The 26414-nt window shown below is 37.3% G+C and overlaps 1 protein-coding gene across 5 annotated transcripts in view; it reads right to left on the reverse strand.

The window, feature by feature from the left end:
- CNOT4 (CCR4-NOT transcription complex subunit 4) overlaps window positions 1–26414 on the reverse strand; it is a 78165-nt gene that overhangs the window by 19295 nt on the left and 32456 nt on the right. For 3 of the 5 annotated variants that reach the window (XM_048301310.1, XM_048301307.1, XM_048301308.1), the window contains exons 2-10: window positions 25339–25582; window positions 17885–18082; window positions 15033–15119; window positions 14407–14508; window positions 13533–13658; window positions 8813–8937; window positions 4591–4746; window positions 1884–1941; window positions 1166–1415 (exon numbers count right to left, since the gene is read on the reverse strand). In XM_048301310.1, coding sequence (XP_048157267.1) covers window positions 1166–1415; window positions 1884–1941; window positions 4591–4746; window positions 8813–8937; window positions 13533–13658; window positions 14407–14508; window positions 15033–15119; window positions 17885–18082; window positions 25339–25512 — 1276 coding nt within the window. In that variant the 5' untranslated portion in view covers window positions 25513–25582. The remainder of the gene's footprint in view (window positions 1–1165; window positions 1416–1883; window positions 1942–4590; window positions 4747–8812; window positions 8938–13532; window positions 13659–14406; window positions 14509–15032; window positions 15120–17884; window positions 18083–25338; window positions 25583–26414) is intronic. The other 2 variants (XM_048301311.1, XM_048301309.1) reach the window with 1 other exon arrangement.

Below are 26414 nucleotides of genomic sequence, written 5' to 3' on the forward strand. Positions count from 1 at the left end.
TTATTCATTATAGCGTTACGTTTCTTGTTCAGGTCTGGGTCTATCTTCAAAGTATTTTTCCTCAAAATTGTGGTCAAGCAAGCTGCTAAGTATAGGGTAGCATCACTTGCAACATTAACTCCCTCTGCTGGTAGGGACCTGGTCTGCCGCTTTAAGGAGGTTCAGTATCCTCTCGGAGAAGGAATCTACGCTTCTGTTTTCACTCTAAAATCCATGCTGATAGATAAAGAGTTGCTAGACCAACAAGAACTTGTCCTTTAAACAGCAACCAACTTTATATTAACTATGATCTCTACTACCTGAAAATTGTCTCTCGCTGCTACTTAGTCCTCACAAAATTGCTGCATCAAGTACCTTAGCAGCAAGTAATTTCCTTGGTAATAAATATTGTTTACAAACAAAATTATGATATCCAGGAGCAAGATAAACATCAGAAGATGACTAATCACTAAGTAAACCAACTCTGTCATAACATTGTTTGAATTCCATTTTTTACTGATACAGTTTAATTTAATTTTCTAACAATTCCCTCAGACTTACAATTTGTGAGCTCTTAAATACTGTTAACCACTCCCAAGACTCTATCATTGCAACTAAAACGATGTTTCATGCATGAGACATGGTATTTCATAGGAAAGTACCCGGAAAATACAGGTATCTTTCAGGTGATGAAATTAAACATAACTTGTCTGAATTCATAGTATCTGACCTCAGAAAGAGAAAGATTAGGCACCTTCAGATAACTATGCAGGATACTAAAGAAAATTCTGAATTCTACAGAACAGCTTCTGATATTAGAACTACAGATTATCACACCAATATATACTGATACCCTATATTTTCCCCATTCTCAATAAAAACCTGTAACACTAAATATTAAAGCATACATGTGACATCCTATACATGTTGCTAAGAAAAACTAAAATAAGTACTCTCAATTCAGCCATGCAGCTTGAAAACTCTGTAAAGTTTCTTTAAGAAGAAACCCTTAGGTCAGTGCAATTCATTTGCAGTTAAGTGACAAATCTTTTTGCCATTTTTAAGGGGGGAAAACACAGTATGGAATAAGTCCTAGACTTTCAGGTTCTACAGAGTTTTAAGCCCTGTACAACTCCATACAAGTTTAAGCAATTGCAATACCAAGCCATGTAACTTGTGGATGTACCTGATGTGAAGAGGCTCTGTGGTTCTGGTGCTGTGGGCCAGTCACTTGAAGTCTGTGGAGAGCTGGGGAATGGAGGAAGCCCACTAGGGATGGGGTTAGGGTGCCGGAAGTTGTCAGAGAAGAGCGACTGTGATTCTGTTACAGCCCCTTCAAAAGGGGACCGTGCACTGTGATTAGATGAACTGATGGGTATAACTGGATTGGGTTTTGTTAAACCAGGTGGTGGTGAAGGTGTGTCACTGTTTGTTATCTACAGGCAAGAGAAAAAGAGAAAAATTAGGACATGAGTTTATATATAAAATATTCACTAATTCAGATAAAAAATTTCCTCAAAACTTTTGGCCACAATTGGGTTTGTTAAGATAAAGCTCAGCACAAGGTCAAACAAAAAAATCAACTTAGCGATAGCCTTTTAAAATTTTATTTAAAATTATCACAGACGAAACTAGGGTGGAAAATGACATTTGAAATCATTGAGTCCAACCTATGACTGAACACCGCCTTGTCAACTAGGCCACGGCACCAAGTGCCACATCCAGTCCTTTCTTAAACACCTCCAGAGACGGAGACTCCACCACCTCCTGGTCCATTAATCATTCCCAATGGATTAATGCCCAATTATGATACACTTCAGAAAATACTTGCTTCTCCAACTGCAAGTTGCATTAAGTCCTCAAACCCACTTGTTACTTTCAGAGCACTTATCTTTGTGTCTTACCTGCTGAGAGCTGTCACCATTTCCTATACTGAGGGAATCTGAAGGTTTATCGATAGGGCTGCAAAAGTGGAAGGGAAAAAGACAGTAAGACACTCAAGTATTTAACATGAAAAATCAACATTTGCTTTTGCAGTGGAAGACAAGCCTTAAAATAAAAACAAAGCAAAATTAAGAAGTAGGAATTAAGATGGAAAAAAGTCCACTTATTTTTTTTATGAGACTGCTTTTTTAATCATAAGCATTCCAATCATTTGTCATATACTGTAATACTTCTTTTCACCACCCTCCACTCTGCTTGCTGACCACCTTAAGGAATAAAAGAAAAGTTTTGAACATGTTCATAGCTACTCTATACCATACAAAAAGCCAGAACTCTATCCTACGGCAGTATTTTGTAACAGTCAGTTCCATCTATGATACTCCTGTAAAGAAACTTGAAAATATCTATTTTCCAAATACACAAGTTTTCAGTTTCCATACAAATCCTAAATAAATCTGGGAGAGATAAAACATTAAATTAACGATTTAGTCTTGGTGGCAAGTTAAGCTTCCCACCAGCCTTTAAGATTTTAACCAGCAGACATTAGTCCCAAGTTAAAAAAATTGAGGTTTGAGATGACAGAAGGGGAAAAAAAACATAGCACAAAAAACTGCCAATAGTAAGGATAATACTAAGATACAGCAGAAAACCACCTCAGAAAGCCATTCACTGCAAATTATTGTTTGAAATAAATGGCACATCTCAGGATTCAAGATTCTTATGGGCATCTGTGAGTTGCCTTAATTATGCTAAATACCGCACTAATGAAATGGTATTATTGAAGTTCACACTAAAATCTTTGCTTCACAACTTCAAGGTACTCTCTTTGTCATCTACCCGTAAGAAAAGATGCACAAGCATCAAGCTGCGCAGGCCAATACACAGATTCTACAAACAAGCACCAGAAGTAAGAACTTGAATTTCAGTTCCATTAAGAGGCCCCAATGTGATACAAGTCAAATTACAGTTACGATGTTAGCACAGGAAAAATACATGTAACAATTTCTTTTACCTGGGTGCAGACTTCAGATTCTAGATACACTTTGTTTTCAAACAGCCCATGCTGCTGCAAAGTTTAATTACGGCATACAGCCATACAGTAAGGTCAACAATTCGTAAGATTGCTTCCACTGATAATTCTTCCCCTCACCCCAAAATGACTAATCGAAACCCAACAGAATTACTTCTCCATTCTAAAAGAAACTGTGTAAGAGTAATCACCAATAAATTTTTTTGTAAAAAAAGAGCACTGATTGGGTCAGTATCTCAAACAGATAAATTAAGCTGAAATATTTATGACTACAAATTATGAAATATTTATGACTACAAAAGAAAAACCACTGCATTACTCCAGTGAAGATTTACAAATACTCTCTACTTAGTGGTCCCACAGCATGAATAAAAGCTCTTCCATTTGAAACAAACTGCTTTTGGTTAGCAATTTTAAATACCTATAGCACAGAAATTTGCTGTAGACTCTTCAATACACAATCAATTCTGATTGTAGAGCTGATATTCCAGTCAAATTCTTTCCCTACAGCTAACAGTCACAATACTGCAGTCTAAAAAGCTATGAGTAAGACAACTTTTACTGACAATCTAAATGATGAAAATGGTTGTTATACTTGAACCTGCCTAAGGAGCCTTTATTTGCAAGACAGACTTCCAGCCCTCAGGAACGAACAAGACTTATTGACTATAATATTTTTATTTACATTTAATACATTCTTTTCAGGAAGAAAAGAAAATTGCACATCACTACTGAAAGGCAATTCACAGGCTCTCTGATCACTCCTCAATGGGACTGCTATTTAGCCTAACAAGAAGGTACCACTTTCAGCAACACTCTCTATTTTAATACATGGGTTCAATATTGATTTAAAATGAAGATTGGCTACTTACTCAGCAGCACCACTGCTTGAAATATTAGGGTTTACCTTGCTTTTCCCCCATCCAACCTCTGAATGAGCCAAATGTGTATTACCTAAAGGGGTCCATAAATAACAAACCAGCACAACTGCAGACTAAAACTGGAACTGCAAGTGATGTGTAAGGTAGAAGAGGACACCAGTTCTATTCAAGAAGGGCATCAAAAAAGAAAAAATGTTGGCTGGCAATAAGAGGTTATTGTAAGCAGATGAATTACTTCCGCTACACAAAGAAGCCTCAGTTGAATCTGCTGCCCTGTTGTCCCTCCAAGTGGTAACTGGGGAACCCTTTGCTCTGGAGTTGTGTTTCTGGAACACATCACTAGAAGAAAACGACAGATATTTTAGCCCTAACATTTAACTTCCCTCTACTGAAGCTTTTCCAAGTGACAAGCCTCCTGATGTACAGCATGTGCTTTTGTGGAAGCTTCTGTATAGAAAAAAAGGAAGGGCTCAGCTCTGACTGGGACTGTGCAGCTGTACAAGCTGTTGATCCCCTGGTTATTCTGTTCCACTCAGCTCTTACCTGTGTTGTCACTTACTAACTTCATGTTAGGGTTCCCCTGCACAGTCTGCCAATCAGTCTTTTTAACATGGGCCATGCTAAGCCCAGCTTTTTGTGACCTGATCAGGATTTGAATCCAGCTCTCCAACCAGAGAGACTGAAGAATCATTCCCTCCACACCAATCAGTGAGAGAGAAAGCAAGCTATCTGAAGTATAAAAGGCAGTGCAATTACCCGAAATCTGAGTCTGCACCATCTGGAGTCATGTGTTCTGGGTCTGTGCCATTTTCTAATATAGGAGGCGTTTTCCTGTGTTCCATTGTTAAACCGTTGGCTGATTTACTTGAACTCTGTAATGATGGCCAGGCATCTTTGCTATTACTGTTGGGTCTGGAAAAAGGCAAGAGTAAAATAAAAAAAAAAAAATAGAAGAGTTCAAGTTATGAAGAAAGTGTTTTAAAAATTGTAAACACTGGGGAAATAAATCCTTGTGCCAGACAATCCATAAGAATAGATTTATCTGGATATTATTTTTCAGATTTTAAATGGTGATGACTTAAAAAAATAATTAGTGGGATAGGTAGGGTAGAAAGAAAACCAGAGGGAAGTCTGTTTTCTTTGCTGAATAGATAGCTGCTTTGCCAATGCTAAAGTTCAAACGTGCCCATCTGGGGGAGAAGAAAAAAATGTAAATAAAAATGAAAAATGCCATCAACAGTTCAAGTGTCCAGACCTTTGCATACCTCATTTAGAATTACTTGCTTTAGCCCATAACTATTTTTAAGTTCTGTAAGTCACAAGCTAAGTCCTTCTTTTTTTAATATATGTTTTCTATTCCAGGCCCTATCAAGCCTGGCCACAACAGATGAAGTTTTATGTTTTACACCTACACAAGAGTCTACAGCTTTGCTAACGGACCATGAGATCAGCCAGACAAACACACTGTTCAAGTTACTGCTCCATTCATTTCTAGTTTAAAGCCATAATTACTTCCCTTTTATAAATTAACATTAAATTTCATTTTAGAGTACACATTAGAACTGAAGAAAGTTCAAGAGAGGACTCAAAGCCCAAGTTTTTGCTGTAAATAGTTATATTCTGTACAAATGTAAGCAAAATGGAATATAGTCTATAACCAAATGGATTCAAATACAGTGTTGTCTGCTAACCCTGCAATCTTATTATAAAAGACCTGCTTTTGTGTTCTCAAGTTCTTTTATGTTAACTGTAGCTTTTCATTTGCTTCTATTAGGAGCTGGTTTTAGTGTCCAAGTCCTGTAAGGAAGCAGCTTTAACAAAGAAAAATTTTTAACATTTATGTCCCTCCTGATGTTCCCCTACATTAGTATGTTCCTATTACATGGTCCAACATTTACTCTACATCTTTAGGTCAATTTACTGATTTCACAGTCAGAACATGGAAATTTCAGTAACTGCTAATAGCAACACAAACATTTCCTACTTCTATTCAGATAAAATCAGTAATAGTAGCTACCCTCAAATCTCAGTATTTTAAGATTTGCTATTCTGTATCCATCTTTTCCCAACTACCTATACAATATGTACATAGATGAGAATCCTGACCTGATTTACAGATCTCATCTTGGCTTTGCACACATTTGGAGTAAGTTAGAGATAGTGAGTTGATTACATATAGAACATCAGGGAATGATGACACAGCAGCAGCATGTCTGTCATTTAATATTCTCACTTGTACAAAAATGAACTGTAATCCAGATATATCACAACTGTCAATCCATTAACAGATTTATTTTAAATATCCAAATTTATGTTCACTGCCATGCAAAGCCATCTCTATACTAAAACTAACTTTAAAATGCCAGTTGAAAGTCAGTTTTGGATCCAAGGAGAAAGGGAAAGAGACAAATTGGTTTATGTTTGCGGGGGGAGGGGGGGGGGGGGGTTGGGTGTGGGGGAGGGCCTTTTTGTTTTGGTTAAGTTCTGGCTGTGTATCTCCGAAGGGCTGTTCTCCTAAAGATCAGCACTTGCTTAACTGGCTTTTGTAGCACAAGAAAATGTTCATTTCAGTTCTTCAGAAAAATGTAATCAGGAAAATAAAAAAGCTTCATCTGTTTTAAATATGGAATATACCTCCAATTTTAAGAGAATGCAGTCACCATGACTTTCAAGTAACATACCAAGAGATGAGTAAACAAAGTGGCCCTAGGGGATTTTACCAGTTGTCTTCAGCAGGAAGAAAAAGGTCCGCAAGTAGGACCTTTCAAATTAGAGCAATTGTAGAAAAACACTTATCGGAGTTTAACAAACTGTTTTCTACTATTGGATATTTATAATTAAGCATCTACTACTTAGAACTCAACTTCTGTTCAATTCCATAACGAAACAGAAATCCTGCACTCCAGAAACACAAGAACCAGTACAGATTTGTCAGAGGCCCTGACAAACTGCTACAAATATGAGTATCATATCAATGAATCCTACAAAAACAAGAATCCAGTTGGGTAGAAACTGTGAAAGAACAATGTGCATTCACCAGTGCACCAGCTACATTTTGTACTGAGATGGGTCTTGAAGAAATATGTCAAAATCTCAGCTGCAAGAAATTCACTTTACAACCCTAAAGATGGTACCTAGGCATTAGCAAAGAACACTGTCCATGTTGTGATTATGCTGTCCAACTGACAAGAGACATTACCTCCAGAAATTACCACTTGTTGCCTTTAGAGCAACATCCCACTTTTTCCATAAGTGCTAAATGTTAGCACCACAGACTGGCCAAGCTCCAACTCTTAATTGCTTCCTAAAGGCTTAAAAGTTTGCTGTAGTTTCAGATAGCGCATTCTTCCCTCGCTGGTATAATTTGTTTTGCTGGGATCTAACTAGGTTTCAAATTAAAATTAGTTCAGATTTCAAACAAAATAATCAATTCCCAAATTCAAGAAGTGATGTATTTGTTTTGCTTGCTGTACTTTACCTTCGAAGTCAATATTGAACCAGTGCCTGAGAAACAAGGAGCAGCACTGTCCTTAAGAAAAAAGATCCCTCTAGAAGCCCTGACCACTTGCAGTCAAAGTGCGTATGACACAGCCTCCAGAAATTAAAGAAAATAGCCCCAGTACACCAGCTAGAATACCAGTTCTCAGAACTGTATTCTGCCTATTCAAGATCCACTGATATTATTTTAGATACAGTACCCACTTTCTTGCTTAGACTGCTGTGCAAGCAAGTGCACTGTACAAGCTGTGCAAGTAGTGCACTGGCAAACTATTGTCTGAAAAATTCAGTAGTGCATAAACTGGCACACAACACAAACCCTGAATACAAGGCCAAGGTACGTATGAAGTGCAGTCTAACCTTCACATTTCACTCTCCCCATCTCCTTCATCAAAATCCTACAAAAAGGAGTGGAAGAAATTGTCAACAGTTTTTATTTCTTTATCTTAAATATGCCATTTGAATGAATAATTAAGGACTGGTAACCTCAGACTTTAATTTATCTTTGTGTGACTGTATACTCGTATGGACAGAAATCTTTTCACAACTTACTTAACAAACTACTTCAACAGAATATTATTTTAGCAAGCCATAATAAGTGATATCTGTAATTACAACATAGTAAAAAATATATGGACTGAACTATAAATCATGATGTAAAAAAAGCATATCAAGATTATAAGGTGTCTCAGAAATAAGAATACAGACTGCACTCATAATGACACCATACCAAGAAAGTAGGCATCTGTTCTTTAACAAATACATTTGGTTTGCAAATATAAAATACAAGGTCTTCTTCCAGAATAAGAATATCTTGTTCTGAACTATTGATCCAAATGCAGAAACACATTTCTTTCCTAAGACATACACTCACTTTGTTTTAAAACAGTGGTGCATGTGTCCTGGTTCTGGCCAGGACAGGGTTAAATTTTTGCAGTAGCCAGGAAGGGGCATGGCTAGGACACGGAAAGCATCAATTCTGTACCACCTTAGGTAATTTTCTGGGGTCTGGGGAAGGGTTCTGTTATGGGTCAGCGTAGCCTGGCAGAGGGAGTGGTCAGTACTGCTGGGGGTTTCCATAGGGTGAGCAATCACTTGTGAACCATTCACTCCTTTCTTGTACCCTCTGTCATTTGTACTGTTACTGTTTTTTTATCTCATTGCTGTTTCCAGGAAATTGTTCTGACCTTTACCTTCTGTGCCTCCAATTCTCCCCTCCTGTCTGGTGCAGGGGAAGGCAAGTGGAAGGAGTGAGCAAGTGGTGTGTGGTTTGGAGTGGCTTCAGTGGGAACACTAAATTGGAGAATACCAGTCCTAAACAACAATATGTCTCTCCACAGAGAAAACCTGTCAGATTTTATAATATAATACGTACTTAAAAGAATACGCAACTTGGGGGATCAAACAGGAATAAAAGTTTTCCTTGGAATAATCAGAAAGCATAACCAGGCAGTCCAGCATCAGTAGTTACACATCATACCTCTGCAGTGCTGTCACTTTGTTCTTGTTCTTGTCAACTGTACCCGTAGATAACTGGAGGAAGTTGGGGTTTAGTTTGTATAATTCTTGCAGTAGTTTCTGTTCATATTCCTGGTGCTTTCCCGCCTAAGGAAAGAGAAACTCACAATGAATGAATACTGGTTTAATATATATTTTTACAGTTATAATTTTTTTAATATATAATATACCCAAGTATAAATAATATACCCCAAGTATAAATAATATGCCCATATATATAATACGTCCCAAAGCTTAGTAATTTAGCCTTTACAACTCATCAGGTCACTCCTTTCAAACTCAAAACAGTGCTTCTCACTCTCAGCACAGATGTGATCTCAATGGCTCTAAAGGTTGCCTAGAAATCACTTGGATGTACCTACCAATTTATAATTTTTTGAGACTTCTAAAGCAGAAAAACACCTACAACCTTATGAAAATTTGCTCCTCAGTTCTAATCAAGACCTTCACAAATACACCTTAGAAATCACAAACAGCTACATCTCTAAGGCAGTCTGTGTTTCATGTATCAACCATACTAAGCTTTTCAGAAAATGGGAAGGAACAAAGAGTTCCTTTTAAACAAAAACTTCTTCCAAAATGAAAGTAATTTTATATTGGCTTAATAAAACAGCTGAGGTTTAAGCAATAACTGGTAAATCATTTTTAATAGCTGAGGAATTGAAATATTCTTTCAGTTAACTGAATCAATTGAGAACAACTTTTTGCTTTCAGAAATTGAGGAGGTCCAATCCAACTCCCAAATACTAGAATCTGACAAGTGAAGAGAGTATTTTTTAGTCTTGCTTGCAGATAACATTCTGTGGCTTAATATATAAAATAAAACCAGCAAGATCTACTTCTACCCCCAGTATTTAAAGTAACATCTGAAATTCAAGATGAGCATTCATGGTTTTTGTAGGTTGTTATGACACTCCAACCTAAGAATTATTACTTGCAAGTGAAGTATTGTTAGGAGTTGAATCAAGATGCAAAATAAAACAGTGAATTTGAAGTTGTCAATAGCTTTTATCTCGTTTCCAGATACTAGAAGATGTCCTCTAGCAAAGGAAACAAGTGCCAAGATTTATGGTCAGGTCTTCTGAATCTTAAGTCTGAAACACGGAAGTTATTATCTGTGACATTTTCAGTATTGATTTAAAAGCTCTCACATTACTTGTACTTCTAAAACTAAACTTTTTTTTTTTTTACATTACTGAATTCCTTAATATTTTGTTGGAACAGGAATGGAATTAGTCCACAGGCAACATGGACATACCCCTAGAAAAATTTTACAACCTAAAAATATAGCATGTTTTTTCTTAAAAAATTAAGCATGAATATCTGACAAATACAAAAAATAGTACTGCTGATAAACTATATTCCCTTATGGGTTCCTTTAGAAAAGCAACTGCATATCTCACCGGAACACTTCAAGTTAAACACTATCTATGCCTCCATTCTTTTGCTACTTAATTGTCCAGTTCTCCATTACTGTTTGATTCTGAAAATGTCCTTATGTAGTCAACTTATACAACTCTCAGGAAGGGTTGAAATAACCGGTGCGTGCATCATCCTACCCGCTTTGTCAGTGCCTACACCCAAGCTGCTACCCGTAGTAGGAAAAACTGTGGTTCTATAGTATGGCTCACCTAAACGCACACCTTGAGATATTCTGCACCCTGGAAAAGCTTCTTTCACCATCCAACTATGACTACAGCTAGGTTGATGCACAGATTTGCACTGCAAACGTTAAGCAGCTGAGTAAGAAGAAACCTCTCTGGATCTCTCAACTTGCTTCAGTGACAAAAGACTGAATATCACGGCCAGGTACATCAGAGGTCAGTCTTAAATTCATTTACTTGCCACATAAATGCAAGAAAGAAACAAGATTAAAAACCTATATAGGAGCTTGCAGTAATTGCGTTTTATTTATAACAGACAACCCAGAGGCCAAACTTAGCAACTCCAACCCACCTACAATTCCCAGCTTCACTTTCAGACACTTCCTGGAGTTCAACCAATTCTTTTTAGTTTGCTACAATATTTAGCTCTATTAATTATTTAACCTAGAATACAAATTCATCCATTGACAATTTTTTTTTAAATACAGAGTCAAAGTCTGCAACAATGAACATTCAATCTCATTAAATGGACCTGGAAATTCACTGACACTAACCCAAATGCAGGAAAGCTGGCACACTGAAAGAACAATGTACTTGGCAGTTGTGTAATTTCCAATTACTTTTAAGAAAGCAAGAAGAAATTTTTTAAAAGTTTAAGCAATATAACAAGGAACAGGGAAGGAAGATTCATGCAAGCTACCCAGACGAAGTAAAATCCACTCAAGACTTCTGAAGAAACTCATACATGAAAATTAAATCCTGACCAAGGTATGTAGCCTATCAATTTTAACCAGCAGTCAGGCCAGAGGACTGACAGTTTGCCACTGACTCCTACAAAAAGGGCTGTAGAAAAGATTCTGTGAACTACAGGCTGCTAAGTAAATCTTCATCCTTCCAAAGGTTACTAACTAATAATTTTTTAAAATAGAAGTTCATGGGTAAACACAAGCCAGTGGGATTGAATCTGAATATCTATTTTAAAGGGAAACCCTGTTTCACTAACGTGAATTCTTTATAGAGTCAGTAAGCATAAATAAAGAGGATCCACAAAACTTTAAAAGACATCTTTGATAAGGTTTCACACCAGTTATTTACTAATCTGCCATGGAAGAGAGAAAAGGTTCCTGTGTGAATTGAAGCTGGTTCAAAGGTAGAACTCTTAGGGTGCAGAAGCAAGCAATGAGGACTGATGACTAGTGTCAGTTCTATACAACACCATCAGCATGCATGAGAAAGGACTGAAAAGCAAGTTCTTTGCTGACAATATCAAGCTTTTTGGGTAATAAACTGCCATGCTGATAATGAAGAGCTCCAAAAGAATCACAGAGAAATTGGCAAACAAGCAAACGGTGGCAAATCAGCTTCACCAGGGACATGTCAGATGACACAAGAAGGGAAAAGCAGTCTAGATGATAGTAACCCTCTACTGATCTGTGAACTGGCTGTTACAGCTCAGAAAAAAAATGCTGAGGTTACTGCCAACAGACCTCTGAAACTGTTAGTTGATTATGCACTAGCTTCAGAAGATGTGCTGGGTATCATTAAAAAGGCCACTTCAAATAAACTAAACCAAAATTTTTAAGAAGCACATATCACACTACATATAAGACACTGAGAACTGAGAAATTAAACTTGGCTTCCCCCACATCATGCATCTGAGCTCTGCATCTCAAGGAGGGCATAGCTAGAAAATACAGAGAAGTGCAAGAGAAATTATCACAGAAATGGAGCAACTGCTTTAAAAAAAAGTTTAAAAGCCCAGAAACTATGATTTGGAGAGAAAGGTGGGAGATACTAGATGAAGTTTTGCCACATCACAAAGGCAATGAATAAGGTGAATAAGGGGTTTTGCTTTCAGCAAGCACTACAAAGCTAAGATTAAGGGACACTTGACAAAAGTAACTAGAGAGCAGTTTAACACTGGCAAAAGAAAGCACTTTGCAAAACAGCTGTGAATTTCTGGGGCTTGCTGCCACAAAAGACTAAAGGGTTGGCAGTACCAACAGGTTCAAAATGGATTAAATAAATTCATGGCTGACAGCTCTATAAAAAACTAAGATGACCAGACAGAACATACCCTCAAACATGTCTAAGTAACATATCTAGGTGGTGAGAGAAATACAGGGAAACAAACAGGGAAGGTGGCCTGGTTTGCAACTTGTCCTTAGAATTTTTCCTTCTATTGCAATTATCTGCTGAAATCCTCAGAAATAATTTGTAGAAAGTATTTAATAGATATGAACATTCTTCCTTATTTTCTGGCTTACAGCAGCCTAACACATCAAAAAAATTCTACTAGAACAACATTTGTGCTGGCACTAGGGGTGAAGACTCTCTGCTTCATGGACAGACCACATGCAAGAACTACAGCATGGATGCAAGGCTGGCATACCTGAGACTGAGTTTAAAAGCTTTACCATACCTCATGTAGAAGGACAGAGCCAGACCCTAAAGACCTCAGAATCCACCACATTTGAGACAGTAAAGCTATCCATTTACTTGGTTCCCTACCCTAGACAGTAAGTATTTTGATACTGAGATAGTAAAAAAAAAAATCCCAGCATTGTTTTTTATGTACTACTATAGTTACCCTCAATGTTTTATTTGCAAATGGTTTCTAAACACTTCATAGGCTAAAAGGGTTACTGGGATTCAGACAGCATGGTCAATCACAGCACAAGAGTCAATCCATGGTAACTGTCCACACACACCAATTTTACAGGAAAACCCATATTTGTAGTAGCTTCTTTCATACAGATCTAAAATAACATGACCTTACATTAGTATGAAAAAAGGGGAAGCAGTTAGCTCAGGTTATTTGAATTCTTGGTTAAGAGTTTAATCTCCATCTTTTTGCCTCATGAATACTCACCTGACTTCTCAGACTTTAAAAACAGCATGCAATAGAAAAAATTGCACTACCTGTTCTTTGCAATATCCAACTGGTTGATCACCTCTTGGAGTTCAAAATTCAGCACTGCCATAACATTCAGCAAACACATTGCACACATTAGACTAAATCACAGACAGTAAAACATCCATGCCACATTTCATGCGTTTCCCATTCACTACACTTACCTGCATTTCTTCTTTTGTGAAACTGGCCGCTTCATCACCTAGCTCATGTAGATACATGCAGTCTGGTTTTGGACACTGCATATTTTTTAGAAAATAACTGCAATATTTTGTTGTACCTAATGATGCCTGAAGGAAAAAAAAAATTAATTAAGTACTGGAGGTTAAGAATGTCTTAAACCATATAAGATAAAAAAGTTATATTTAAAAAAAGTTACCTCAAGATTTGAAATTCCATCATAATGCATTTTTGATGCAGATGGAATAAAAAGTCCATTTGTAAGAAATCTACATATTCTTGAAGATTAGATAATTAGGATGCATTTTTATTTTCATCCAATCTAAATAAATTCCACAGTAAGAGCCTCAGTAAATATTTGCATAATCATAAGGAGACAAGCAGCAGGGTCAGGAAACAAATATTAACTAGATTTTTTATAGCCACCAATTTGGCCAAATCAGCCTGAACACCTGTTTACAAAGACACCAAAAGGAAAAAAAAAAATCAATTTCCCAGGGAGCTTTTGAGAGGTGTGGCTTATAGACTGCAAAAATGTTCTGTAAAAGCAAACAGTGAGTTTTCACACTGTACTATTATGCTATACAACAGAAAAGCCACTGTGAGGATGGGGAGGAGGTACATATCTTTCTCTCAAACTTTGTTTTAAGAAGTTACCTGCTAACCTACCAAAACACTGCCTGCTGGTTGCTCACTGAACTCCCACTTTGAGATTATTACCAGGAAAAGAAGTCAAAAGCCAATGCACTGGACATTCTTGTTCAGCAATACAAGCATACCCACACAAACAAAGTTGTATACGATGCCCTGATACTAGTGGTCTCGAACATACACATGAAAACATAAAAATATTACCACCTTAAGTGTTCTGCCGTCTACCACCACATTATTGACGCACTGTATGGCTCTGAGGGCATCTTCTGACCGGATGTAGGTTACATATGCACTGGCACTTGGACCCTAGAAAGAGCACATACACTATTTACTTGTTATTCTTCTTTCCCCAGACGGATCTGATCATTGAGTCACCTTCTTAGCCGCTCACTTCATAAACTGGTATATTCAGGGCTCAATGTTTTTAACAAGAAACTGACAAAAAAGGCAGAAGTCATAAAAACTCGTATGTGATGCATAAAGAATGAAGAAAAGAAGAAATGCATCAGTATGTTGCATGACTGTTCTAAAAATACTTAAAAGGCATTTTACCCCCAAAATGCAGATTAGTGACTAAATGCCATATTGCTGCTGCTTTAAAGTTTCTCACCCTGTCTCCCAATTTTCTGTGTTGCATTTTGCATCCAGCTTTGAGAGTCTGGTTGGAAAATGCCCCAGTAACTTAACAGTAATTTGATTCTTGCAATGCCTTTTTTTTTTTTCACTCTTACCTATTGCTTAATCAGAAATAGGGAGCCCTAGATTCCCTCTGCACATGTGTGTTCTCTAAAGGAATTAAAATTAAAAAATTACAAAGCCCTCTGACTTACCTGTGAGCCTGCATATGATGTGCTGTTATTAATGACAACTTTATGTATTTTACCAAACTTCCCAAAATATTCTGGTCGTTTCAAAACCTGCAAGAAAAGAAAGTTCAAGTGGTATATATATAATTCCTACAGAGGTGTATTTATTCTTCTGTGAAACTGTGCAGCTAAAAACCTTTAACTAATAAAAAACAGGTCTCTCCTACAAAGAGGAGCATATAGATTTAGATTTGTTTTCCCACGTAAAAACAGTTACTTGCAATACAAAGTATGTTGCCACTGCAGAATTTTAATGACAAATATCCCACATTTTACGTTGTATTTTAAAAAATCCTTTCAGTACTCTGATTACCCAAACCCCACACTGGCAAAATATATCCCATTCAGCATAAGAAGTTCCTGTATATATCTATTTTATAAATTGTTTTAAAAAATAAAAATCACTAGTTCATTCTAGTTTCCACATAACCATACACCTTAAACTTGCATCCAGCTATATTAATTACTAGCTACAAAATGCTGAATCCTGACTGCCTTGCCCCACACTCCAAAGAAAAAGGGAGTAAACCAATTAGCTCAAGTGGTCACAAGTTTTCCCAAGACCAGACTAAGCAGAGGACGACAATATAGGAAAATTTCCAGAGGCAAGAAAAAACATTTCAGAATCAACATCATGCCAAAATGAATGAGTGACTATCACACCTGTAAAGGAAAAAAAATACCCGTCTTGCCCTTCCTGGAATCAGTTAGTACTAACACATCATTTAGGCACCCTGTGCAAAGCAAGAACATCACCAGCATATTAAGCAACTCTGCTGAATAACCGTTACCTGTGTGCCAATGAACTATCTGACACATTTACACCAAAAGCCTTTTTTTTTCCATTTCTGTGATGGAAGAAGATGCAAAAGTACTGACTACTCAGACTGAAGCTAGACAAAATAAGGGCATTTCTAGTTCTAGACAATAATCTGAGAGGTTATAAAGGAAGATTTGTTTCCCCTACTCCATCTTGGATAGGGCAGTTAAACTGTACTGATCCAAGAACTAAACTACCACCTCTCCCTTCCCAAGCAAGCATCAATATCTTCAAGAACTAAGAGCATCACACTTGGAACATCCCAAAGAACCACAGGGCACATTGTATAGACAACCAGTCATTCACTGGTCTCTTCTGACTGCTCTTCACTTGGTCTACACCCTCTTGAAACATACTACACCCACCCTCCAGGCATCCATCCAGAAGAGAGTGACAATCCTGAAGAAACTTCCCTTTTACTCAAGCATACTGCAGACTATAATCCTGGCACAATATGACAGCATAGCCTTCAGAAGTTTCGTAAGAGCATGTCAACCCAAGAGCATCCACCTGTACTCCACTATGATCCACAGACCTATTTCCAGAAACAGCACATAACAGCCAAGCTCCCATTCCAAATAATCTCAATTTATGAAAGAGTTTTGCCTGCTTAAGTAGAAAACTTGAATATATTGTATATTTTTTTAGCTCATCTCTCTCAGGCTAGGTTTCTTGGAGATCAAGTCACCTTGTGCTATATTCAATATTCAGTAAGTACACATTTTCTCATATGTCACTGAGAATACTGCTACCAAAACACCTAATACAGCACATCCCCATCCCCCAATAAACCCATTCCTAGTTACTTCAAGTATTCAGTGTAGAATTATCTGAGGTTTAAAAAAGTTTCTTTAATCAACTGTATTTACCACTATTTCTCTTAATTACAAATCCTCCATCTGGTCAAAGAAATCAAATTTCAATAACAAATTCATATTGCATTTTTCAATAATAAATAGCCCCAAGCCAGTGCTGACAGTTGCTTGCAAATACTTGCTGCTATATTTTAGTACATACTGAAGTGTTATACACCAGATCAGTTTTAACTTGATTTTTTCTCTTCCCTTATCCTGTTTTTTTCCTCCTTCACTAAAAGCAGCTTTTTACATTTGTTCTTTGGTCTACCAAAGTACAGACCATACTCTGAGACCTCAGAAAGAGCCACTTCTGTTTGAGAGCTCTCTAGATAATTTAGTCTGATAAGGTGTATTTAATCTGGCACCATAATTTTGAAGACATTTATCTTATCCTGTAGTACATTTCCTCCATATTCTAATTCAAGATACTTTCACTCATTAGCACTTATTCCATTGGCCGCCTGCAGCTATGACTGATGATGGAAGTAAATAAAACATTTTAAACACAATCAGTTTTCTCAGATGAAAACCTTATTTCTGATGATGCAGAGTAGCAAACCAACTCTTTCCGAGGTCTTCCTCTTATTAATTTTTTCCCCCACAACTTCTTAAGGACATCATCCTTATGTTCCTTCCTAGTGTATACTTCCAAGTGTTGGCTTTTTTCTTCTGTCCCTACAGGTTTGTGTGATACTGTGTATCAGTTATTTGTAATCCAACCAAGCTCCCATTTTAGAATTGGTGATTCATGATATAGCTGTATAATGCCAGCAGATCCAACCTAGGAAAATGAGCACCTAAAAAGTCCTTATGCTTATTTTTAGCTTAAAAACCAAGCTCCCATTATTAAACAAATACAAAGAACAACATCTCCCCCCGCCAAAAAAAAAAAAAAAAAAAAACCCACAAAAAAAAACCACCCACAGAGCATCTATACTCCCTAAAACAGAGACAAACACTTATTGATGTTATTATGTTATTTTGGAGGAGGAAGCTAAGTTCCCTTAAGAAGAGGGGGCCTCACAGCAGTGACCCTTTTCAACACAGCTTCCTTTTATACCCTTCAGGGAGACACAAGGGTATTCCAATGTTTCACGGCAGCAAGTTAAGAGCAACATCTGCAAGTGTGAACTGCTCACCTCTGGATCTGCTAGGCGCTGAGATAGCCCTACCACGAAGACAAGGTTCTTCTGTACAACCCGTACACTGGCCAAATGTTTGCGATTCTCTGATATCTTCTGTTTCCTCTCATTTTGTTTCTGTTTCTTTTCATTTTTTATCCTCTGCAGCTCTTCCTGGGAGAGTGGTTTGTACACTGCTGGATCTTCTGGATATGGCTAAACACAACAAATAGTATTAAAACCAACCAATATAAGAAACAACAGATTTGAAAGCCATTAATTATCATGTTTTAATTCAAAAATTTCTTTATTACACTGATTTGATTGTTAAGGCCACCCACATTATAGAGGTATATTCAGTCCCTTGGGGAAGGTAAACATCTTGCCCCTTTTCATGGAATTCTCCTATTTAAAGACATAATATTGATTTGGGCAACAGCCACATTCTAACCCAGATACCTAGTCAATTTGGTAAGATTACAAGCAGTTGCATGACAGCCAACACATCCTGTTATAATTTCGCTAACAGAGCTTAGTAAGGAGGGTGAAAGCATGCACTTTGTATTTATTGTCTGATACAAATCTGGGTACTTAAACATATTCAAGACTGAGATAAGAAATTAAAATATAAATGTAGTTTCAGTGGTCCACTAAGTTCAAGACAGTAACACTATTACACTATTCAAACTTTACATGGTTAATTTCTAGTGAAGAGACAGATTTCAACACAACTAATGCACAGTGACTTAACAGTATTCTTGCCATGCTTATGTACCACTTTGAAATTTGGTCTCTCCCTCCCTACAATTAATTCCTCAAACAGACATAACACTGCATATTTTCATCTCAAAAGTATACAACAGAAGTACAAATGTTCTCAGAGTTACCTAGAAAGACTGCTCTATTCATGCTATAAAGGCACTAATTTGGCCTGGTCTTGCAGCCTCTGCCCCAGATTACTCCTCAAAGCAGTCCCACATTCCTTACCTGTCCCAGTTTTTTCAGACTGAAAAGTCAGGTTTCACACTGCACACAAAAAGCAATGCTAAGCACAAAAGCAAGTACATAAAATGTATCTCAAACAAAAAGAAGAGTTTCTAAACACCAAGAAGTAAAAAATGAGAAGAGTATGGGAGAAGTGAATTAAGACAGAGATTTAAGACAAAGAAGCTAAGCTCAACAGTAAGTTAAACTAAGGTCTTTGCTTGCACTACCCAAAGGTTTCAGTGTGCAAGTCCAACAAAAATTAATTTAACTCTTTCCTGATTGTCCTGTGTTAATGACAAGAGTACAACTAGCTGTCATACTAAATAACCTGAGAAAAATCTACAGCAGATGAAAACGTTTAGGTTAAAAGCATATCTTCCTCATAGTTGCATGATGTTACTCAGAGCCACCAAGTGCTTAGACCTGACAGTCTTCTGAGTACATCCCCAAACAAACCAAGATCCATTTTTCAGTTTAAAGTTCAGCATTGTTATGCTACACTTGAGATATCTTCTGAAAATATGCTACAGTTGACTTGAGCAGATGGCATCTTACAGTCAAACATCAAGTCCTCTGGAACATGTTTTAGTATCACAAAGGAATTTAAATTTGTAAGATACTTTAGCAGTAGCCAAAGGTGTCCTTAATATGAAAACACAATAAGGACTCAAGTTACCCTTGAAGAACAGTCAAAACCATAACATTTCCTAAAAAGATAAGTTACTCAGAGTTAACACTGGATATGTTATATAGATTTCAGAATGTACTTGCTGAACACCAATGACCCACTAGTAAGGTCATTTGAGATTTGCTATAGCCAATTAATATCTTGTGTTTTAACACATCTACATATGAGGACCTCTGAGATGCAGAATAATTTTACACTTAAGGAGCTTCTCAAAGTCTGTATTAGTCAATCAGGCAAACTAAAGAATGTTGTGTATTTACAGAAAAGACTACTCAGGGCAAAGAGTGAGTTAACTCAGTTATCACAGAGTTCAGGTAGGAATGGAAAGAAAATTGCACCAGTATAACATAGATACAGTTCCAAAAATATGGCTTGCCCTACATGAAGTGATGTCATATCATATCCACAATCCATTCTTTCAAAGATTAATTCCTACTCCACATCCCAGACTATGCATGGCAAGGCTTTCAAGAATGCTGCTCTCTGGTACTGTGCAAGAAATGCATTCATGGTCTTCAATAGGTTCAGTAAGGTTCCTGAAGGTCCAAGAAAACTACAGGAAACAGTGCCAAAATTCATCAGCTTCTTTCCTGCCAAGTATAGTCAAATTCAGAGCACATTCTCAAGTCAGTAGCAAGTTAGGCAGGATGTTTCTTCTCTGTACAGCTATTTGCTGCTGCAGGTTCTGAACATCAGTCAGGAAACAACCTGGGTAGCTCAAGCATAACCCTGCACAGAACACTTATATGTCCAACTAGTAGTTTGTATTTCTACAGGAAAGCATAAAAACTCCTAGTAGGAACACAACTAGGCAGCAGCTTCAGAATCAGGGGAAAAGAAATGTCTCCAACTCAGCAGAAAGTTTGAGACTAGCTGAATAAGAATTTCAATCATTAAGTAGCGGCAGTAGTTGTTTTGCCACCATGGACAACCACACTTGTTTGAGCAACAGAATCTTCCAAAGTTCTCACTAGATACTGTAGAGCTGTATTATACACGTTTTGTATGCATATCACTCATATGACATGCATATAATGCTTCCAAGGAATAGGACTAGTTTGATATCCTGACTTGCAGGACCTGTAAATCAATCTGCATACACATCTTGAATCCCAAGAGTAACTCAAGCACAATTGAGAGGCAGATGATTTTCCTATCTATATATTGTGTGTGGCATGATAACAAATTAGGAGGAATTGCACATTTAAAGAGGGTGGAAGGCAAATAAGCACAGCATCAACATCTCAGAAACTAATTCTAAAAAACTTAGTATTAGAAATCATTTTCCTTTCAAATAAGGACAAAGTCAGTCTACAATTAGGAAAATAAATTATTTCATCTTCAGAGTCATTGCTTCCCACAGTGCTGAAGTTCATTAACTTGGACGATGGTTCAACTACAAACAGGTGCATGCACTGAAGACTGCTGGAACAAGCAAGGCGGATTGACAGCTGGTGTATCCCACAGCACCATTCACTATGTTGCTTATGCTGTCTAACCCTACAGATCAGAAGTAGAGAGGGGACTATACGTATCAGAAGCTCTCAGGTATTGCAACAACTAAAGTGGCAATGCTACTGACATGCCTACATTGTACTGTTTTTTAAACAAGATACTTGCTTAACATACTACCTCTAATGCTTTAGCTGATAGAGGATTTGAGATCCAAATGAAGTAGCTACCTCAAGTGTTATCAGCATTGATGTATTTTCAGATGCAAGACATTAGGAGATACCATCATTGATTCACTAAAGTCTAGCTGACACCTTTCACTTAAGTTATACCAATGCTTTTCAGCAAAAACCACTGAGGTTCCCCAAAAAGCGTGACATCATGGAAAATGTGACCAAACTTTCTTTACACTAAGTGCAAGGCAGTCCCTACAAGGACTTCAGCAAAAGTTTGAATGTCTCTTTTGAAGTCTTGTTTCTCTAATCAGAGATGGCCCTTGATGAATTCTCAGTCTTCCTGACTAATTTTGTCTTGTTATTTAAGGTTTTTTTTTCTTTCAGACTTTTTTCCCCATTTCCCAATTGTTGAAAGCTGAGCTCTGATTTATCAAGCACTTTGTCATTCCCAGATGGGTCACATTCCTTCCATATAATGGATGTACCAACATTTTCCACTTGTTGTCTTGCTACCAAGTAGGTCCTGAAACAAGAAATAAAGAAAGTCAAAAAGATCTATGAACAGTATACACCATTATACTTATATTAAAAAAAAAGCAAGCAATTTCCTATCTAGTTCAAAATATCAATTGTTGCACCAAACTATTCTGTTGTGGGATTAAAAGCGTAGGAGGAAACATTGACATTTGGAGACTGCATTAAGACCAAGCGTTCCTTTTACACAGAAGTAGTAGGAGAAACATGGACAAAAATATGCTTAAAGCATGTTAATTTCTTGATCATACATGTAGCAGTACACTATTTCTCTCCCTCTCTAACACACGGTGCTAGGAGAAATAAAGGTCGCCAAGTCAAGGAACTGGAGAAAAAGTCAAAGCCACACCAGAAGAACATCTGTGTATCAAGTTATATTATTTTGTGGAAGAGCAAAGTATTTAAGAAACATGAAAAAGCTAGGCTTTTTTGTTGTTGGATTTAAAAAGTGCAGGAACTGATACTAAGGTCTGAGAGTGACATGCACTAATTAAGCAATTGAAATGGTATGTATTATTCACATGACAAACAGTACCTAGACTGCTGAATTTTACAGAAAAGAAAATAGAAATATCACTGCAAAGATAAAAATCACTGGCTTTACAACCAGAACCAGCAAGTCTGCTGACCTGGAAACTGGATTTTGGCTACAGAAATCTCTTTTGAAGACAGCATATATTCATTCTAATTTGACTAGTTAGCAGCTATTTCACTCACAGTTAAGAAATCAATTAACGGGAAAAAGAGGAAGCCTTGCTTACTACCTTATACCTACACCTACAACTACCTTACCTTGGCTACACCTACAATTCCAAAGGGCATCAAGAACTCAAAGCAAGACAGTTCCATTTTTTTTTAAAGTAGATTTTTTTCAGTTAAATAGAAACAATTTCTATTTCTCTAGACATAGACTCTATTTTCCGAGTCTATTTTAGAAGATTCAGACAAAGTTTAGAAAGTTTTTAATATGTTGATACTAATAAATACCAGTTTCCAACCAGCATCTAAGTTTAATTCATACTAGCACCTTACTAAAGCAAATGTTTATGCTGTAATTCACTGGAGGAAACTTAAGACAAACTAAATCAATTGACTGCAACCACATGAACGTATTCTGCACATGCAGATGTTAAGCTATAGAACAGTTCAAACATGTACAAGTACTCTCTCCTTGGTAGAAGAAACCACAAGCTAACAACTTTTCAGTTAGAAGTGAATTAAAGAAGTTTAGGAAGATAATGGTATATATGGAATGCACAGTTAAGATCTACCAAACTAACGGCATGGGTGCCACCAAAGCATTTAGCCAAGCTATTTTATTACAGACTTCTCCAACATCTCCCCCAAACCCTTCAACCAAAATCCCTGGACAGGGGACTTGCTCACTGCTCCTCTCTATAAGATTAGTGCTCAAATCACTGGACAAGTCACACTGCATTCAATAACATTGGCACAAATAGCAGATTTCTATTATGTAATTGTGAATAACATACTCATCCTTGTTTTAATATATGTTTATTTACAGTCCATTTTGCAGTAAGTATCCTGCACTGGTATACTCATCATAAAAATATGACATACCTGTTGAAAGCATTGTAACCACTATAAACCTTCCTGCTAAAATTTTATTGCTTTGCCATGTTCTGTGCTTCAGCATTTTAAGTGGCCACAACCAATAGAACAGAAAACTGCTCAGATCTTTCCCCAGGAGCTTTACTATGCACTGACAGGGACTACTTAGACACACTGAACACAAATACACATACCTGGCTCCTTCTGTTCAGCACACTTCGAAAGATGGCTTCTTCACTTATTTAATGCTGCAACTCTGTAGCTCAAGATGATTTAGTCCCAAGATCCTGGTGGGGGGCTCTGCACCACAATGTCTTTGTCTATGCCACAGAAGCAACGTCCTCCTCAGCCAGCCTTCTTCATGGCAACCTCTTAAAATCCAGTGATACAGCTCCAAACTGGCTCAAGAATATCTTGCAGTCCATGGATGAAGAAAGTACCAAGAACATAATCCTCATCTGTTATGAAAGGAGAGGTGTCCTTTCTCTCCAGGAAGGGTCGGTATGTTTCATTCCAACTGTAGCACTCATTCGAGCTTTCCTCATGAAACTGATTCTTCTGAGCAAACTGTATCCAATTAGGCAAAATATTTGCACATCCAATCAGAGGGCAGAATATTCCACATTTAAGAGTTCAGCTGTGCCAGTATCCATATTTCAAAGAATTCAGATACCCAAAGGCAGTGAATAGCACACTGCTTCTGTGATTCTCCAAATACACTTCACAAACTTCCAATAACAAACAAAAAGAAGTGTAATAAATCCAGGAAAACAACGCGACTTAGACAAGGAAATCCCAGAAATCTCATGTTGTATCAGAAGAGTAGAAATTTTCTTGTACTATGGGAAATTACTATACAGCATGTGTCATCTACAGCAGGTATCCCAAGTGGAGAATGATTTGGCTGATGACATGTGGATCTTCCTTGTAGAACACAGAGCTCAAATATTGCAGAAAATTTGCAGAATTTTTTAACAAACATTGCTGTGGGATAGCTTTCAGGCTTGCAGAGGCATCCAAACACAGGTAAGCACTAATTGCTCTAGTGTAGCCAAAGCCCAAAAGAGCAGCAAGAAAATATGACTGAAAGTGCTTATAAAATACTGTGGCAGTGAATAGAGATAGTGAGACCAAGAAAGATTATTTGGCATCTGAAAAGGAAGCCGTAACATGAGACAGGAAGACAAGACAGGCATAAACTAGGGACAAGATAATGATTAACTAGTAGGAGAATGAGAAGACATAAGTAGCTGCAATTACAAGAAGAGAAAGGCCTGGCAAGAAAGTTACAATCAAGGGAAGTCATTAAAGAGAAGAAGATACTGAGAAAAAATTTTATTAAACACTGAAGGAAATAATGAGTTTAGGCAAAACACTAGAAGGAGAAATAAAATAATTCAAAGGAAATAACAGGCAACTCAATGAAGCTGAGGTTTACAGTTGTGTCCAACCAAAGTACCAGCCAGACACAGAGAGATACTAAGTACCACCTTCAAGCATTTGGCAACAAGACTAGAATACTAGACAAACAGACTTAGTCTAGGTTTTGAAATGCTTTAAAGTTTGCCATCACTGGGTATTGTTCCACAGGTTTTACACATTTAGTATCCACTAAAATATGGATTAAAAGCTCCAGTGCCACAAACACAACAAGCAGGTGCTTTATAAACTTGCCTCTCAGTCTCAGCTCTGTCAGTTTAGCTGAACCTTAGCTCTCAGCAAACCCCTGATGCTGGAATCCTCACTGTTCTTCCTGAAAATACTTTGTTAACGCATAAACACCCCAACTCAAAGGATTTTTATTTTTGGAGTTCTCAGCATGCCTTGGTTCTGATCCACAGCTTCCCCTATCAACTTGGTTCTGAATTTAATAAACCAAGACTAGCCTCTTCATAACAGCTTCAACAAATATGCAGACAGAATCTGAAAGATCCAACACCTCACCCTTGATCTAAGCCATGACTAGATGATTGTTTCCCTTAAGGAAAAGGATGTCTTTGGCACCAACACAATGCAAGAGCCTTGTGATATATGCAAGACAAGCCGTTGTTCCAGGGATTTACCTTTCTGCAAGCAGGACAAAGTCCATTCTCATCAGTGCGAATACGATGCCAACAGAAACGACAGATTTGGTAGCCACAGGTGCAAGGGAAGAAATTGATATCATCAATTTCCAGAGGCTCCATGCAAAGAGGGCATTCCACAGGGTCTTCCTTAGCGTCAGGGCTGCGAGACATCTTTATATGTTCGCAGAGCAGCAAAAGTTTATAATAACTTAATAGACCAAGAAGGTCAGCACTTGAAGGTCTGCAAGAGGGGGAAAAAAAAGGAGAAAATATTATTAATGCTGTTGACAACTTTTCTTTTGTAACTTTTAACATTTCAGCTCTTCATCACTTTTCTTCTCCCCACACAAGTTACCTACTAATAGACAAGCTTTTGTCTTTAAATAAACTTGATTGTTTTTTCCTACTTACAAGCCTCACAAATAATACAAAGATGGTACTAGTGATGCATCCTCCCCACTTGGATAGACAAGCACTTTGTCAGTTCACTAGCCTGTTTGGGTTTCAAAACGTAGATTGCAAAGAAATCGGTGTACACCATACATTGCTGTTGTTCCACCAGCTCCTTTAGCTATTGCTTTCTTGAAGTCCTTTACAAATCTGAAATCAAATCCTTGAATGCAGGACTTAAACATTAAGATCAATTTATTCCTTTGCTCAGAGACGTGGAACAATGAGATTTGCAGTAACATTTAGGTCATCCATTCAGACTTGAGTAGGTTACAGAATTAACAAACAAAACCAAGGAAAGCTTCTTACTCAGGACAATTTGTTTCTTTTGTCTATCTCATTTTTTGGTCCAGAGACTGATCTCTAAGATCAGCCTCAGGACTACTTCATTAGCCAAGATTTTTCAGGTGCACATCTTTCTGTATGTGTCAAACTTACATTCAAGTCAATCATGCTTTTCATCAGCACCCAATTCACAGCAAAGCCAAAATACATGCAATGTGCTTGAAAAAACTCAAGTTGTAACTTAGAGTGCAGCCACAATAAGGTATTTCTGGACCAGAATTTTGAAGAAGACCAATATTCAAATCACCATTTTCTTAACTCATTTCCTGAATTCAGTC

Source organism: Corvus hawaiiensis, chromosome 4 (assembly GCF_020740725.1).
Source record: "Corvus hawaiiensis isolate bCorHaw1 chromosome 4, bCorHaw1.pri.cur, whole genome shotgun sequence".
In the NCBI taxonomy this organism is placed as follows: domain Eukaryota; kingdom Metazoa; phylum Chordata; class Aves; order Passeriformes; family Corvidae; genus Corvus; species Corvus hawaiiensis.